Here is an 18,626-nt window from a genome sequence, read left to right on the forward strand (position 1 = left end):
TTTCAGTTGGAATTCTTTCCCATTCTTGCTTGATGTCAGCTTAAGTTGTTCAACAGTCCGGGGTCTCCGTTGTTGTATTTTAGGCTTCAAAATGAGCCACACATTTTCAATGGGAGATAGGTCTGGACTACAGGCAGGCCAGTCTAGTACCCGCACTCTTTTACTATGAAGCCAGGCTGTTGTAACACGTGGCTTGGCATTGTCTTGCTGAAATAAGCAGGGGCGTCCATGATAACGTTGCTCGGATGGCAACATATGTTGCTCCAAAATCTGTGTGTACCTTTCAGCATTAATGGTGCCTTCACAGATGTGTAAGTTACCCACCATGCCTTGGGCACTAATACACCCCTTTACCATCACAGATGCTGGCTTTTCAACTTTGCGCCTATAACAACCCGGATGGTTCTTTTCCTCTTTGTTCCGGAGGACAGAATGTCCACAGTTTCCAAAAACAATTTGAAATGTGGACTCGTCAGACCACAGAACACTTTTCCACTTTGCATCAGTCCATCTTCGATGAGCTCGGGCCCCAGCGAAGCCGACGGCGTTTCAGGGTGTTGTTGATAAATGGATTTGGCTTTGCATAGTACAGTTTTAACTTGCACTAACAAATGTAGCAACCAACTGTAGTTACTGACAGTGGTTTTCTGAAGTGATCCTGAGCCCATGTGGTGATATCCTTTACACGCTGATGTCGGGTTTTTTTTATGCAGTACCGCCTGAGGGTTCGAAGGTTACGGGCAGTGATTTCTCCAGATTCTCTGAACCTTTTGATGATATTACAAACCGTAAATGGTGAAATCCCTAAATTCCTTGCAAGAGTTGGCTGAGAAATGTTGTTCTTAAACAGTTCGACAATTTGCGTATTTGTTTACAATGTGGTGACCCTCGCCCCATCCTTGTTTGTGAATGACTGAGCATTTCATGGAAGCTGCTTTAATTAACCTGTTCACCTGTGGGATGTTCCAAATGAGCATTCCTCAACTTTTTTCAGTCTTTTCTGCCACTTGTGCCACATTTTTTTGAAACATGTTGCAGGCATCAAATTCCAAATGAGCTAATATTTGCAAAAAAATAACCAATTTTTCCGGTTCGAAGTATCTTGTCTTTGCAGTCTAGTCAATTGAATCTAGGTAGAAAAGGATTTGCAAATCATTTAACGTTTTGAATGCCCCATCCATCCATTGTCTACCGCTTGTCCCTTTCGGGGGTCGCGCGGGGTGCTGGAGCCTATCTCAGCTGCATTCGGGCGGAAGGCAGGGTACACCCTGGACAAGTCGCCACCTCATCGCAGGGCCAACACAGATAGACAGACAACATTCACACTCACATTCACACATTAGGGACCATTTAGTGTTGCCATCAACGTATTGAATGGAATTATGGAAATAATTACACTTTTCCATGATATTCAAATTTTTTGGAAAGGATCTGTACATGCACATACGAAAGAGGGCTGGGTCAGATCTGCACAATTCGGAATTGTGCTGTTCACATTGACATGAAGCAATCCGATACAGGTCACATATGGGATCAACAATGGGAATTGACCTGCAGAACAAGGCCTTAGATAAAATCATACTTGCCAACCCTCCCGGATTTTCCGGGAGACTCCCGAAATTCAGCGCCTCTCCCGAAAACCTCCCGGGACAAATTTTCTCCCGAAAATCTCCCGAAATTCAGGCGGACTCAGGTCCTCCACAATATAAAAAAGCGTACCTGCCCAATCACGTTATAACTATAGAATGATGGAGGGAGAGTTCTTGGTTTCTTATGTGGGTTTATTGTTAGGCAGTTTCATTAACGTCCTCCCAGCGTGGCAACAACACACAACAACAGCAGTCACTTTTTTGTATACCGTAAAGCAGTTCATCTGCCGTAAACAGCAATGTTGTGACACTCTTAAACAGGACAATACTGCCATCTAGTGCATTTGATGAAAGCACTTTTGTGCGTGCCACACATCAATGCATCATCAGAGAGGGTGTTCAGCATGGTTCGAAAAATAGTGACAGAGAATAGAACAAGGATGGACAATTCAACCCTTAACTCAACAATGAGTAGATGAGTGTTATATGTGGTTATGTGTAAATAAATGAACACTGAAATTCAAGTATTTATTTTATATATATATATATATATACATATATATAATAAAAAATAAAAAATAAAATATATATATATATATAATAAAATATATATATATATACATATATAATAAAATAAATATATATATATATATATATAATAAAATATATATATATATATATATATATATATATATACATATATAATAAAATATATATATATATATATAGCTAGATATCACTGAATGTCAAGTATTTCTTATATATATATATATATATATATATATATATATATATATATATATATATATATATATATATATGAAATACTTGACTTGGTGAATTCTAGCTGTAAATATACTCCTCCCCTTTTAACCACGTCCCGTCCCACCCCGACCACGCCCACCCCCTCCCCCCACCTCCCGAAATCGGAGGTCTTAAGGTTGGCAAGTATGGATAAAATGTCCATCAAAGACTGAATAATATGAAAAGTGGGGTATAACCACGAGTATTTATTACTGTGTCTTTTCCAGAAAAGGTAAAGACGTACAGTCAAAGCGCCATCTTAGTCCTCGCTTAAAGCCTGCTCGCGTGTTTCTGCAGACCAAGCCAAAGCCGTCCCTATTGTCTGCGGCTTGTTCCGGACAACGCTTTAGAAGCTGGTGTCCACACAATGAGGCGCGCAGCTCCGCAGAGCAATTCATCACAGTGTGCACATTACGTGTCACGCTCGCACTCGTGTCCGTGTTTAATGTAAAATGATGAAGGCGAATCGGCGGCGCTTGGGCGGATCGCATTTGCAGACGCGTCGCTTCTCTCGCCGCGGGGAAACGTGATGAAACGGACAGAAAGGGTTCCGCATTGTTCCGGCGTTGTAAAGGAAGATGAATGCGTGGAGACTGACAAAAGAGATTTGCCCGCCTGCGGAACCTCGTGAGAGTTGGGCTCGGGTACGCTCATGGCCGCCTGTGTCACACCTGTGTAGATACCGAGTGGAAGGATCACTCTGTTCCTGTTGTGACTGAAGACACAGGTGTCAGCCGTAGTGTTGTGCTTACATGCCATTTAGTCGCTTCGCTGATATAAGACGCTCCTCAAAGACCTGGAGTGGACCGTGGAACTAATTTTGACTGAAGAGTGCTGTTCCATGTCTGGTTGGGAACTTTTAACATGACTCTACTTCCAAACTGCCGCTCATTAAAGGGGAACATTATCACCATTATTTTTTATATTCAGTTACCGTTACTACATGATGCGTTACTGCGTTATTTTACGTTATTTTTTATGAAAGTGAGAAGATCTGAGTGTGTTTTATTGGAGAGCTGCGCTGTCGTCCTTCTGATTCTTCCTCTGTCACTTGAGGCGCGCTGTGTGTGTGTGTGTGCGTGTGTGTGCGTGTGTGTGTGTGTGTATGTATGTGTGTGTGTGTGTGTGTGTGTGTGTGTGTGTGTGTGTGTGTGTGTGTGTGTGGGCGTGTCTGTGTTTACTAACAAGACATCATGGCGGAGCAGAAGTCGAGTTTCTTAATATGGAAATATTCTCACTACTTTTCTTTTGTCGGGCACAAAGAAAATAACATTTTAGTTAAAGGGGAACATTATCACCAGACCTATGTAAGCGTCAATATATACCTTGATGTTGCAGAAAAAAGACCATATATTTTTTTAACCGATTTCCGAACTCTAAATGGGTGAATTTTGGCGAATTAAACGCCTTTCAATTATTCGCTCTTGGAGCGATGACGTCACAACGTGACGTCACATCGGGAAGCAATCCGCCATTTTCTCAAACACATTACAAACACCGAGTCAAATCAGCTCTGTTATTTTCCGTTTTTTTCGACTGTTTTCCGTACCTTGGAGACATCATGTCTCGTCGGTGTGTTGTCAGAGGGTGTAACAACACGAACAGGGACGGGATTCAAGTTGCACCAGTGGCCCAAAGATGCGAAAGTGGCAAGAAATTGGACGTTTGTTCCGCACACTTTACCGACGAAAGCTATGCTACGACAGAGATGGCAAGAATGTGTGGATATCCTGCGACACTCAAAGCAGATGCATTTCCAACGATAAAGTCACAGAAATCTGCCGCCAGACCCCCAGGAAAAGAGAGCGGATGAGGGTATGTCTACAGAATATATTAATTGATGAAAACTGGGCTGTCTGCACTCTCAAAGTGCATGTTGTTGCCAAATGTATTTCATATGCTGTAAACCTAGTTCATTGTTGTTAGTTTCCTTTAATGCCAAACAAACACATACCAATCGTTGGTTAGAAGGCGATCGCCGAATTCGTCTTCGCTTTCTCCCGTGTCGCTGGCTGTCGTGTCGTTTTCGTCGGTTTCGCTTGCATACGGTTCAAACCGATATGGCTCAATAGCTTCAGTTTCTTCTTCAATTTCGTTTTCGCTACCTGCCTCCACACTACAACCATCCGTTTCAATACATGCGTAATCTGTTGAATCGCTTAAGCCGCTGAATCCGAGCTAATGTCGCTATAATTTGCTGTTCTATCCGCCATGTTTGTTTGTATCGGCATCACTGTGTGACGTCACAGGAAAATGGACGGGTGTATATAACGATGGTTAAAATCAGGCACTTTGAAGCTTTTTTTAGGGATATTGTGTGATGGGTAAAATTTTGAAAAAAACTTCGAAAAATAAAATAAGCCACTGGGAACTGATTTTTAATGGTTTTAACCCTTCTGAAATTGTGACAATGTTCCCCTTTCAAATGGTAAATGGGTTATACTTGTATAGCGCTTTTCTACCTTCAAGGTACTCAAAGCGCTTCGACACTATTTCCACATTCACCCATTCACACACACATTCACACACTGATGGTGGGAGCTGCCATGCAAGGCCCTAACCATGACCCATCAGGAGCAAGGGTGAAGTGTCTTCCTCAAGGACACAACGGACGTGATGTTTGTTAAGAAATTATCGATTTCGATGCCATTATCGAATCCTCTTATCGAACCGATTCCTTATCGATTCTCTTATCGAATCCAGATAGGTTGTTGTATATGGAAAAAAACACAAAAAAAAAGCTCACTTTTATTTTTTGAGAAAAAAATAAAATAAACAGAGCAAACACTGCCTGGTCACTCTGGCTGTCATGAATGTCATCATCTGAAATAGGATCACGTTAACATTATCTTAATTCACATCTTGCAAGCACTAGTTTATTAGACAGACCTGCAAACTCTGGAGTGGTGTAGGCCAGTGGTCCCCAACCACCGGTCCGTGTATCGATTGGTACCGGGCCGCACAAGAAATAATAAAAAAAATAAAATAAAAAAAAGTTTTTATTTTTATTTTTTTTAATTAAATCAACATAAAAAACATAAGATACACTTACAATTAGTGCACCAATCCCAAAAACGTTCCTCCTCCATTTACACGCAATCACACTCATTCGCACAAAAGGGTTGTTTCTTTCTGTTATTAATATTCTGGTTCCTACATTATATATCAATATAGATCAATACAGTCTGCAGGGATACAGTCCATAAGCACACATGATTGTATTTTTTTATGACAAAAAAACAAAAAAAAGACACTGCACCGTGCCCCCCCGGTCCGTGGGACAAATTTATAAGCGTTGACCGTCCGACCGGAACTCTCTAATAACTAAAGTCCCTTGGGTGAATAATATAACTCACTACACCGGTATGTTTTAGCGCTTTCATGGCGAGTTTACTGACAGATATAAGTAAGAACTTTACACTACTTTATATTAGAAATGGCAACAGCGGAGGATTAATGTCACATAACAGGACAATAGAGAAAAAAGAAGAACCTTATCGACTTGGGGACACAAGCAATTTTTTAGAACTTATGCAGATCCCAAATACAGATCAGCAGGCACCAGAAGGTAAGAAAAGTTGCTTTTGCATAATATTGCGAAACAAAACGCCATATAATATGTCTTACCTTATACACACACCATAATCATAGGCGCCGATCCCGTGGGTGCTTCGGGGCCCGAGCACCCACGGACAATGCCGAGCAACCACGTGAGATTGATGGCGATTTTAAATTTTTGAAATAATTTTTGAAAAATCAATCTTGTTGTAATTAACTTTGTGGCGAGTTTGGTCCGTTTTACAAAGTAATAAAGCCACAAATCATATGGGATATTAACTTCGCTGAACGTCTATTTTTTTTTTTTTTAATACACACACACCAAGCACCCACTGGCAGAAATGTAGATCGGCGCTTATGACCATAATAATACTTGTATGTTTAATGCGCCGACAATTATTCAAGCGGTGCGGCTTCATAGCTTACCGACTCATATCAAAACATTCTGATATATTTTGGAGCGCCGTGTGTAATGTTCCATATTTTCAACGGAGCATTTAAAATGTCTGTGTTGTTTACTTGATACATATTGCCATCCTAGTGCTGTCTACACTTATCTCTTATGTTTGACTGCCATCTACTGGTCACACTTATCATTACACCATGTACCAAATAAAATGGCTTCGAGGTGAGTAAGCTCAACCAAACGTATTCCCTACATTAGGCGCAGGGTTACAAGGCGCACTTTCGAGTTTTGAGGGGGGGAAAAAAGGATTTTAAGTGCGCCTTATAGTCCGGAAAATACGGTATGTGGCAGGCAAACGCACTTCATGGCGGCTCTACTAGTCCACCCCCAAGTTTCCTCTCTGTGTCCCTTTGTGTTGCACTGCCTTTTAATCATAACAAGTTTCTGAGGTGATTAATGGACATAATATTGACCATTTTTTCAATAAAGTGTGTGGGATTGAGGGTCACCCAGAGGTCCGCTTGCTCGCCCAGCCACTCGGCGTGTTCTCATTAGTGTCTCGCTTCACCCTCTTCTTTATCTTCTATAAACTAATTAGGAAGTTAATCATGCTCTATAGAGAGTTTGGCCTCCCAGGGGCCAATTGAAACGGTCACATGAGCACTAGATCAGCAATTACTGTAGAAAATATGTAATGAGGATGTTTAAATGTCTACACTTGCATGTATGCATGTTAGTGACGTTTGGGTTGCTCCACTTAAAAAAATTATAAACAAATGAAGAGAAATAGTGCCAAAAGCTATATTTTTTAGAGATTGGCCGATATTTGGCATTGTGACATATCTGCATCTACCTTTTTTATTTTACAAGTACAACAGAACTACATCGGCAAATACAATATAAAAACATCCGATACCAGTATTTAATATTTAAAAAAATAAAGTACATAGTGATACCACTGCTCAAGCACCAGACATTTGCCATCCTTGAGAAAATATCTTTTTTTTTTTTTTTTCAACGCATCGCTCACGCAGCCACATACCACCCTCACCAACGTTCCCTTTAAGGTGCACGCGCACCCCTGCGCACAGCAAATCTTTGCCGCACACAAAATTAAATCCGAATTCTAAACAAAATAAACATAACTATTTTTTCAGTGGGATTTGGCACTTAGCCACTGATGCGTTTAAGGCCACACAAAAAGTCAAACAACTCCAACACCACACAAAGAGTAAATGCTATGTCAATACACTATGACTCCTCAGTCATCCATCCATCTATCCATCTTCTTCCGCTTATCCGAGGTCGGGTCGCGGGGGCAGCAGCCTAAGTAGGGAAGCCCAGACTTCCCTCTCCCCAGCCACTTCGTCCAGCTCCTCCCGGGGGACCCTGTGGCGTTCCCAGGCCAGGTGTACTTATTCTACTGTCATTTATTAAGAATGTTATTTAATGGATATTAATAATGAAATGCTGTTAATAGATTACAGAAATGCTAATAAAAAAATAAACACAAAGTTACAGGAATGTGCACTTTTTCCAATGCTTACATCTCATTGTGCTATATGAGAATGTTTTAAGGGGAACTAAATGGGATCTCTGAAAAAAGTAAAAATTATTTCCAAAGTAGGACCCCCACCCAGACATACAATACTAGTACATTGCTCATGAAAAGCAAGATTTTTGTTGTTATTTTTATTGTTAGTGGTCCAAATCACTTGTATTGGAAAATAATCGCATGAAAATGACTGATGTGCTGCTGCTATGGTCACAGTGTGCACGTCTGATGCTTCTCACATGTGCTTCACTGAATGCTCAGGAAGTTTTCGCGTTTGCTCAGACACCTGAAAAGTTACAGGGAACTTTGCCCCCCACAGTGTCTCCTCTGCTTTTCAGTCAAAACTCCAATTTTTTGCAGGAAAATCCAGTTGTTGTCCTTCCCTGGCGTCTTCCCGGTTCCAATTTCTCGACTCGTACCCTAGACAAGCCTTGGCAACACTCGGAGCGTGTGATCATTAATGGAGCGAGTTCCACGTTCCGCGATTCGATCAAATATCAACGAGACAGAGATGGATAGACAACAGAAAAGATATCTCTGCCAAAAATTCAAACATTGTGTTAATATTTTGACTAATATTAAAGAAGAGTAGGCACCAGCTCAGACATTCTCATACTTTGAAATGATGTCAGCCAGCTTGAAAAATGAGCCCAGAATTAATTTTATTTAAATGTTTGCAATATTTCTCACGAGGAAACCTTACCATGTATAAATTATATATATATATATATATATATATATATATATATATATATATATATATATATATATATATATATATATATATATATAAATCTGCTATTCCATTGTATAAAACTGAGTAGATGGCAAGTTATTGTTATTATAGAGAAATCCCATATTTGAACCAATTTTCCCTTTTACTTCAAATTCATATCGGCTCCAAATATCGATTATCGGCCTCATTTAATACACATAATCGACATCTGTATCGCCCCTGAAAAAAAAAACATTTCTGTCGATCTCTGATTTTTTTATATTCATACATAAAAACAGGCTACAGTGAGAAGGGGATTCATATGGCCCCATTTGTCGCGATTTACCTGACACGTGAAACGTGACAATATGGGAATTGGGAGGTGCACTATCCAATTTCGCCGCCAGATGGCAGTAGAGTGTGGAATATCTTAAAATGGGTTCTGTGGCTATTCCAACTTTGACCTCAGGGTCAGTTGCTATGTAGAGTGACGCTTTCCATCATTTTCAGCAGAATGCATTGCAAAATATTTAACCCTCCACCCAGGAATGGGGCTTTATGAATTCTTCCCCTGCTGTGGACACACGTAATAAAGGCATTTGTGAAATCCCCTGATGTTGTTTTGCTGCTAAATTAAACACAACATTATCGCCGCATAAAACATTATGTCGCTGCTAAAAATTAATGTTAAAAAACAACTTAAAGCCTTGTCCAGCTGTTTACTGACTTAGACTGAGACAAACTTTATTGATCCCCAAGGGAAATTGTTCCACACAGTTGCTCAGTTACAAAGGATAGAAAGGGTGAGGATGGAAAGAATAATGCAGGTATAAAGTAGACTAAAAATGTACCATAATAGCAATATAACATATTTAATATTTACTTTTTATATATACAGTATTTAACATATACTGATATTATATTTTTTATATAATATATACAATATATATAGAAAGTAGATCCAGCAGAAAATATACATTATAAACAAAGAGAGGTAGCTAACATTAGGTAATAGACAGATATCATCTATTGCTGTATGGAGAGTGATTATACAACCTGACGTATACTATTCATGTTTAAATACATTTTACTGCAATAATATTCCCTCCAAATATCGGTTTGAACTAATAATCAGTATGACAAAAACAATATTTATTTTTATTTTTATATTTATACATAAAAACGGGCTACATTTGGCTTACCTCCCTGCTTGGCACTCAGCATCAAGGGTTGAAATTGGGGGTGAAATCACCAAAAATGATTCCCGGGCACGGCCACTGCTACTGCTCACTGCTCCCCTCACCTCCCAGGGGGTGATCAAGGGTGATGGGGTCAAATGCAGAGAATAATTTCGCCACACCTAGTGTGTGTGAGACAATCATTGGTACTTTAACTTTATTGCCTTGTTATTTTGCGTCTAATCAGCCTTCGAGCCAGGCAGCGCCACACATAAAGTCTCCTTTTTTTTGTTAACTACAAAGCCTCCAAGTAATCTTTTATGTAATCCAAACAAAAGTCAGTTTACGTTATCGTAATTTGTACAAAAGGCTTGTGAAAACATGCGGCGTTCTGTTGCAATGCTGATGTAGCTTTGCCTTGAAGTTAATGAATGTGCTGCAGTCACACACACACGCACACACACACACACACACACACACACACACACACACACACACACACACACACACACACACACACACAAAGCCTCCTCAAGGTTGTTTCTCACATCGGACCTCCTTCGTTCCACACCTTTGCTGCGAGGCGTTCAATGAACAGATGTGTCACAGGTTGTGTTCGGGTGTTGGCGTGCTCGTGTTTGGATCATTAGGAAAATTCATTCCTCCTCTTGCTTCTCCTTGAAGTCATTCTGTGACACCCCCCATTTCCCCCCCCCCCCCCCCCCCCCTCAATATTGTGCATCATCTCATTACACGTCGAGCGATGATCTCGTATTTCTTATTTCCCACACACTGCTCCTTTCAATTTTCTGTCATCCTGTCTTCATCGCCGCACAAATTGCGCCCTGATTGACTTCCCCAAAGCATCAGTCTATGTCTCTCTCGTCCCCGCAGGAGCTGGTGGGCAGCAACCCGCCGCAGAGGAACTGGAAGGGAATAGCGATCGCCCTCCTTGTCATTCTGGTCATCTGCTCGCTGATCGTCACCTCTGTCATCCTGTTGACGCCAGGTACTCGCCGCACACAACGTTACTATCAGGGGTGTGGCGATCAATGGTGGCACAATGCAATGCAAAAGATGCCGCCATCCTTTTGGCCGCATCTTTCTGTTACATACTTTTAATATGCCGCCTCCTAATTATATACAGTCGTGGTCAAATGTTTACATACACGTGTAAAGTACATAATGTCACGGCTGTCTTGAGTTTCCAATCATTTCTACAACTCTTATTTTTTTGTGATAGAGTGATTGGAGCACATACTTGTTGGTCACAAAAAACATTCATGAAGTTTGGTTCTTTTATGAATTTATTATGGGTCTACTGAAAATGTGACCAAATCTGCTGAGTCAAAAGTATACGTACGGTTGAATTTTTGACCACTCCTCTTGACAAAATTGGTGCAGTTCAGCTAAATGTGTTGTTTTTCTGACATGGACTTGTTTCTTCAGCATTGTCCACACGCTTAAGTCAGGACTTTGGGAAGGCCATTCTAAAACCTTAATTGTAGCCTGGTTTAGCCATTCCTTTACTACTTTTGACGTGTGTTTGGGGTTATTGTCCTGTTAAAACACCCAACTGCGCCCAAGACCCAACCTCCTGGCTGATGATTTTAGGTTGTCCTGAAGAATTTGGAGGTAGTCCTCCTATTTCATTGTCCAATTTACTCTCTGTAAAGCACCAGTTCCATTGGCAGCAAAACAGGCCCAGAGCATAATACTACCACCACCATGCTTGACTGTGTCATGTCTGTGTGATCATGTTTTGTTTTAGTCATGTTCGGTTTTGTTTTTGGACTTTTTGTGCACTTTTGTTTGTTTTGTCACCATAGCAACCATTAGTTTTCACCTGTCACGTCACGCACCTGTTTCACGTTTTGAGTCACGCACCTGCTTTCACTAATCATGTCTGTAGTATTTAAGTTCATTGTTTTCAGTTTGTCTGTCTGGCGACATCCCGCATTAATGTCATGACTTGGTCCTTGGGTTTAGTTTTTCCAGAAGGCAACGGAAAGTTGGCTTGGGCGAGACGGGAATGTGAGTACATATTTTTATTTTTTACACTAACAAAGGACAAAAAAAAAAGCAAACAAAAGGCGTGCACAGTGGCGGAGAACAAACTATGAAACTAAAAAGACTATAGCACAAAGGCAGAAACTGTGAACAATGAAACACACTAACTGTGGCATTAATAAACAAAAACTTACTTGGCATGGACTAAAGGAGCAGCATGAACGATGGACATGAAAACAAGTGTCAGGAATGTGCAGAGCATAAATGCGGGATGTCGCCAGACAGACAAACTGAAAACAATGAACTTAAATACTACAGACATGATTAGTGAAAACAGGTGCGTGACGTGACAGGTGAAAACTAATGGTTGCTATGGTGACAAAACAAACAAAAGTGCACAAAAAGTCCAAAAACAAAACCGAACATGACTAAAACAAAACATGATCACACAGACATGACAGACGGTAGGAATGGTGTTCCTTTTCTTCTCCAAACATACTGAAGGGTATTGTGGCCGAAGAGCTCAATTTTTGTTTCATCTGACCACAGAACTTTCCTCCAGAAGGTCTTATCTTTGTCCATGTGGTGTCAGATGAAACAAAAATTGAGCTGTTTGGCCACAATACCCTTCAATATGTTTGGAGGAGAAAAGGTGAGGCCTTTAATCTTATAGTTCGGAATTTACAATAATAAAAAGTACCACTAAATTGTGCTGTGTTATAAGTTATTTACTCGCTGGAATAAAAAAGACAATATACCGTATTTTTCGGACTATGTCGCAGTTTTTTTCATAGTTTGACTGGGCTCCAGTGCGACTTATATATGTTTTTTTCCTTCATTTTCGGCAGGTGCGACTTATACTCCGAAAAATACGGTAACATACATCCATAAACGTGGACGCATGTGAAAAAGTGCAATATATTTATCTGTACAGTAATCTATTTATTTATTTATATATATTTATATATATTTATTTATTTTATATATATTAATTATATATATTTATTTATTTATACATGCACCTTATTGCTTTTTTATCCTGCACTACCATGAGCTTATGTAACGAAATTTTGTTCTTATATGTGCTGTAAAGTTCAAATTTGAATGACAATAAAAAGGAAGTCTAAGTCTAATACTTACATTATAAACACTTTGTAGGACTGGACCAAAAAAAAAAAAAAAAATGGCACATTTAACTTAATGGCAAAGACTGCTTCCTGACTAAGGCAACACACCGTAGTCTATACCAGTGGTTCTCAAATGGGGGTATGCCAAGGGGTGCGTGAGATTTTTTTTAAATATTCTAAAAATAGCAACAATTCAAAAATCCTTTATATATATATTTATTGAATAATACTTAAACAAAATATGAATGTAAGTTCATAAACTCAGTGAAGCACAAGCTCAGGTTTCTCAGTAAAATGTCTGTCAAAAAGAACTGTGAAAAGAAATGCAACAATGCAATATTCAGTGTTGACAGCTAGATTGTTTGTGGACATGTTCCATAAATATTGATGTTAAAGATTTATTTTTTGTGTTTAGAATTAAGTTCATGAATCCAGATGGATCTCTATTACAATCCCCAAAGATGGCACCTTAAGTTGATGATTACTTCTGTGTAGAAATCTTTATTTACACAAACCCCGTTTCCATATGAGTTGGGAAATTGTGTTAGATGTAAATATAAACGGAATACAATGCTTTGCAAATCCTTGTCAACCCATATTCAATTGAATGCACTACAAAGACAACATATTTGATGTTCAAACTCAAAAACTTTATTTTTTCATGGCTGCAACACGTGCCAAAGTAGTTGGGAAAGGGCATGTTCACCACTGTGTTACATGGCCTTTCCTTTTAACAACACTCAGTAAACGTTTGGGAACTGAGGAGACACATTTTTTAAGCTTCTCATGTGGAATTCTTTCCCATTCTTGCTTGATGTACAGCTTAAGTTGTTCAACAGTCCAGGGGTCTCCGTTGTGGTATTTTAGGCTTCATAATGCGCCACACATTTTCAATGGGAGACGGGTCTGGACTACAGGCAGGCCAGTCTAGTACCCGCACTCTTTTACTATGAAGCCACGTTGATGTGACACATGGCTTGGCATTGTCTTGCTGAAATAAGCAGGGGCGTCCATGGTAACGTTGCTTGGATGGCAACATATGTTGCTCCAAAACCTGTATGTACCTTTCAGCATTAATGGCGCCTTCACAGATGTGTAAGTTACCCATGTCTTGGGCACTAATACACCCCCATACCATCACAGATGCTGGCTTTTCAACTTTGTGCCTATAACAATCCGGATGGTTCTTTTCCTCTTTGGTCCGGAGGACACGACGTCCACAGTTTCCAAAAAGAATTTGAAATGTGGACTCGTCAGACCACAGAACACTTTTCCACTTTGTATTAGTCCATCTTAGATGAGCTCAGGCCCAGCGAAGCCGACGGCGTTTCTGGGTGTTGTTGATAAACGGTTTTCGCCTTGCATAGGAAAGTTTTAACTTGCACTTACAGATGTAGCGACCAACTGTAGTTACTGACAGTGGGTTTCTGAAGTGTTCCTGAGCCCATGTGGTGATATCCTTTACACACTGATGTCACTTGTTGATGCAGTACAGCCTGAGGGATCGAAGGTCACGGGCTTAGCTGCTTACGTGCAGTGATTTCTCCAGATTCTCTGAACCCTTTGATGATATTACGGACCGTAGATGGTGAAATCCCTAAATTCCTTGCAATAGCTGGTTGAGAAAGGTTTTTCTTAAGCTGTTCAACAATTTGCTCACGCATTTGTTGACAAAGTGGTGACCCTCGCCCCATCTTTGTTTGTGAATGACTGAGCATTTCATGGAATCTACTTTTATACCCAATCATGGCACCCACCTGTTCCAAATTTGCCTGTTCGCCTGTGGGATGTTCCAAATAAGTGTTTGATGAGCATTCCTCAACTTTATCAGTATTTATTGCCACCTTTCCCAACTTCTTTGTCACATGTTGCTGGCATCAAATTCTAAAGTTAATGATTATTTGCAACAAAAAAAAATCAAATATGTTGTCTTTGTAGCATATTCAACTGAATATGGGTTGAAAATGATTTGCAAATCATTGTATTTCGTTTATATTTACATCTGACACAATTTCCCAACTCATATGGAAACGGGGTTTGTAATTGAATCACTTGTTTATTTTTCAACAAGTTTATATCTTTTTTTCAAAATAGTTCGTGAAAGACCACTACAAATGAGCAATAATTTGCACTGTTATACAATTTAATAAATCAGAAATTGATGACATAGTGCTGTATTTTACTTCTTTATCTTTTTTTTTCAACCAAAAATGCTTTGCTCTGATTAGGGGGTACTTGAATTAAAAAAATGTTCACAGGGCTTAAAAAAGGTTGAGAACCACTGGTCTATACACTACTGCCATTTAACTCCTTATAATGCAAAGTCTACTTAGTGTTGCACAATATAGACAACATAAATGATATACATTTGGTATATATGGTGATAATGTATGAGCGTGAGGCATGACCCCCCAGGTGCAGTGGCATGCTGCTTGACATGATCAACAAAGTCCTTTATTGTTGGCTGTGGTTCACAAAGAGCGGCTGGACTATAAGGTACAAAAACGCAAAAGTCACAATGAAAGGTGGAAGCAAAAATGTGTGCTACAAATGAACAGAACCTGGCGACAAGAACGGCAACTTATCATGCAGCGGCATGAGCGGAATGCTGAAGAAATGTCCAGGCGGGAAAGTAACAAGCAAAAGTAGAATAATCAACTGGCATCACCATGCCGTCTCCCAGAGATATATTGTGCTGACTGCCAATTCATCATTCCAGACACCTGTCTCCGAAAGACACTAGGTACTACAAGAACACCAAAAGGCACGTAACAGAAAACTGTGGCAGAAACAACGATAACAAACACAAAATGTCCAATTGTCAAGCAGGGCGAGACAGTATGTTGATGACACATTTTAGCTGTGTCAGCAAAAATGACAGCGACAAGCGAGTGAACACTAACTGCAAGCTCCAGCTCCTAAATGAACACAGGATTAGTACAAATATTGACAGTAACGATAACAGGTGTGTTATCATTGTTTGGTCGATACTTCAGTCGGTAAATCTATACTAAACAAAAGTTTAAACACAATACTTTTATTTTTGTTCCCATTTTTTATGAGTTGAAGTCAGAGATGTAAAACGTTTACCGTACACAAAAGACCTATTCCTCTCAAATTTTGTTCACAAAATCTGTGTTAGTGAGCATTTCTTATTTGCTTTTTGCACAGGTGTGCCTTAGGCTGCCCACAAACAAAAGCTACTCTGAAATGTGCCGTTTTGCTTTATTGGGGGTCTGGGAGGGTCAGAAAAGCAGTCAGTATCTGGTGTGACCACCATTTGCCTCACACAGTGCAACACATCTCCTTCACATAGAGTTGATCAGGTTGTTGATTGTGGCTTATGGCATACATGCCAACCTTGAGACCTCCGATTTCGGGAGGTGGGGGGGGAGGGGGGGTCAGAGGGGCGTGGTTGGGGGGCGTGGTTAAGAGGGGAGGAGTATATTTACAGCTAGAATTCACCAAGTCAAGTATTTCATATATATATATATATATATATATATATATATATATATATATATATATATATATATATATAAGAAATACTTGACTTTCAGTGAATTCTAGCTATATATATATATATATATTTTATTATATGTATATAAAAATAAGAGAAATACTTGAATTTCAGTGTTCATTTATTTACACATATACACACACATAACACTCATCTACTCATTGTTGAGTTACGGGTTGAATTGTCCATCCTTGTTCTATTCTCCGTCACTATTTTTCTAACCATGCTGAACACCCTCTCTGATGATGCATTCTGCTTCATCTCCTTGTTGTGTGCGCAGTTGTGCACTGCACTCTCTAAAAGCCCTACATGTTATTGTCACATATGCATGTACAGTAGATGGCAGTATTGTCCTGTTTAAGAGTGTCACCACATTGCTGTTTACGGCAGACGAACTGCTTTATGGTAGACGAAAACGTGACTGCTGTTGTTGTGTGTTGTTATCGCGCTGGGAGGACGTTAATGAAACTGCCTAACAATAAACCCACATAAGAAACCAAGAACTCGCCCTCCATCATTCTACAGTTATAACGTGATTGGGCAGGCACGCTGTTTATATTGTGGGAAAGCGGACATGAAAACAGGCTGTCGACACGTCACTCAGGTCCGCCTGAATTTCGGGAGATTTTCGGGAGAAAATTTGTCCCGGAAGGTTTTCGGGAGAGGCGCTGAATTTCGGGAGTCTCCCGGAAAATCCGGGAGGGTTGGCAAGTATGGCTTATGGAATGTTGGTCCACTCCTCTTCAATGGCTGTTCCAAGTTGCTGGAACTGGAACACGCGGTCGTATACGCCGATCCACAGCATCCCAAACATGCTCAATGGATGACATGTCCGCTGAGTATGCTGGCCATGCAAGGACTGGGATGTTTTCAGCTTCCAGGAATTGTGTGCAGATCCTTGCAACATGGGGCCGTGCATTGCCATGCTGCAACATGGGGGAATGGCACAAAAATGGGCCTCAGGATCTCGTCAAGGTACCTCAATAAAATCAATAAAACGCACTTGCCTCCGTTCTACATAACATAATAGAGGGGAGCAGTCAGAAGCATCGGTGGCCGCGCTCAGGAATCGGTAGAGCACGATTGGTAGAGCGGCCATGCCAGCAACTTGAGGGTTCCAGGTTCGATCCCCGCTTCCGTCATCCTAGTCACTGCTGTTGTGTCCTTGGGCAAGACACTTTACCCACCTGCTCCCAGTGCCACCCACACTGGTTTATATGTAACTTAGATATTGGGTTTCACTATGTAAAGCGCTTTGAGTCACTAGAGAAAAGCGCTATATAAATAAAATTCACTTCACTTCACGTTTTTTTGGTGATTTAACCCCCAATTCCAACCCTTGATGCTGAGTGCCAAGCAGGGAGGTAATGGGTCCCTTTTTTATAGTCTTTGGTATGACTCGGCCAGGGGTTTGAACTCACGACCTACCAATCTCAGGGCAGACAGTCTAACCACAAGGCGACTGAGCAGGTTATAGGCATTGGGGTCCATAAAATACAGATCACATTATATAGAAACCCGTATTTTTTACCCTTTTCTTAAAAAAAAAAAAAAAGTGATGCGTTGCACCAAAAGGTTTGGACATCCCCGGGTCGATATTTTGTTATTTTTATTTACCGTAAATTCCAGACTACAAGCCGCTACTTTTTTCCCCCCACGCTTTGCACACGCTTATAAAACGGTGCGGCTAATTTATAGATTTTTCTTTGCTGACGGCCATAATGCAAATAGTTTTCCAAATAAAAACAAGCAAATACGCTGAAAAGGCGTGTTATTGTTTGTGCTATGGCGGCATCGTTTGGACGGCAGCGCCTTCTGTCCAAACCGGAAGTAGAAGTGCCATTACGTTTTCTAACCGTCCATAGCTCTTTGACTTGAATGGGTTCTTCATTCATCAATCCAAGCAACGGTTGTAAGTAGAGATGTCCGATAATATCGGCCGATAAATGCTTTAGAATGTAATATCGGAAATTATCGGTATCGGTTATTTTATTATCGGTATCGTTTTTTTAATTTTTTTATTAAATCAACATAAAAAACACAAGATACACTTACAATTATTGCACCAATCCAAAAAACCTCCCTCCCCCATTTACACTCATTCACACTCATTCACACAAAAGGGTTGTTTCTTTCTGTTATTAATATTCTGGTTCCTACATTA

General features: G+C 40.2%; 1 protein-coding gene across 3 annotated transcripts in view; it reads left to right on the plus strand.

Annotated features, from left to right (window-relative positions):
- The window catches only part of LOC133609500 (A-type potassium channel modulatory protein DPP6-like), a 464,599-nt gene that overhangs the window by 317,450 nt on the left and 128,523 nt on the right, over window positions 1-18,626 (plus strand). For all 3 annotated transcript variants that reach the window (XM_061965112.1, XM_061965111.1, XM_061965113.1), the window contains exon 2: window positions 10,700-10,814. In XM_061965112.1, the coding sequence (XP_061821096.1) occupies window positions 10,700-10,814 (115 nt within the window). The remainder of the gene's footprint in view (window positions 1-10,699; window positions 10,815-18,626) is intronic.

Source organism: Nerophis lumbriciformis, linkage group LG07 (genome assembly GCF_033978685.3).
Source record: "Nerophis lumbriciformis linkage group LG07, RoL_Nlum_v2.1, whole genome shotgun sequence".
NCBI lineage: Eukaryota > Metazoa > Chordata > Actinopteri > Syngnathiformes > Syngnathidae > Nerophis > Nerophis lumbriciformis.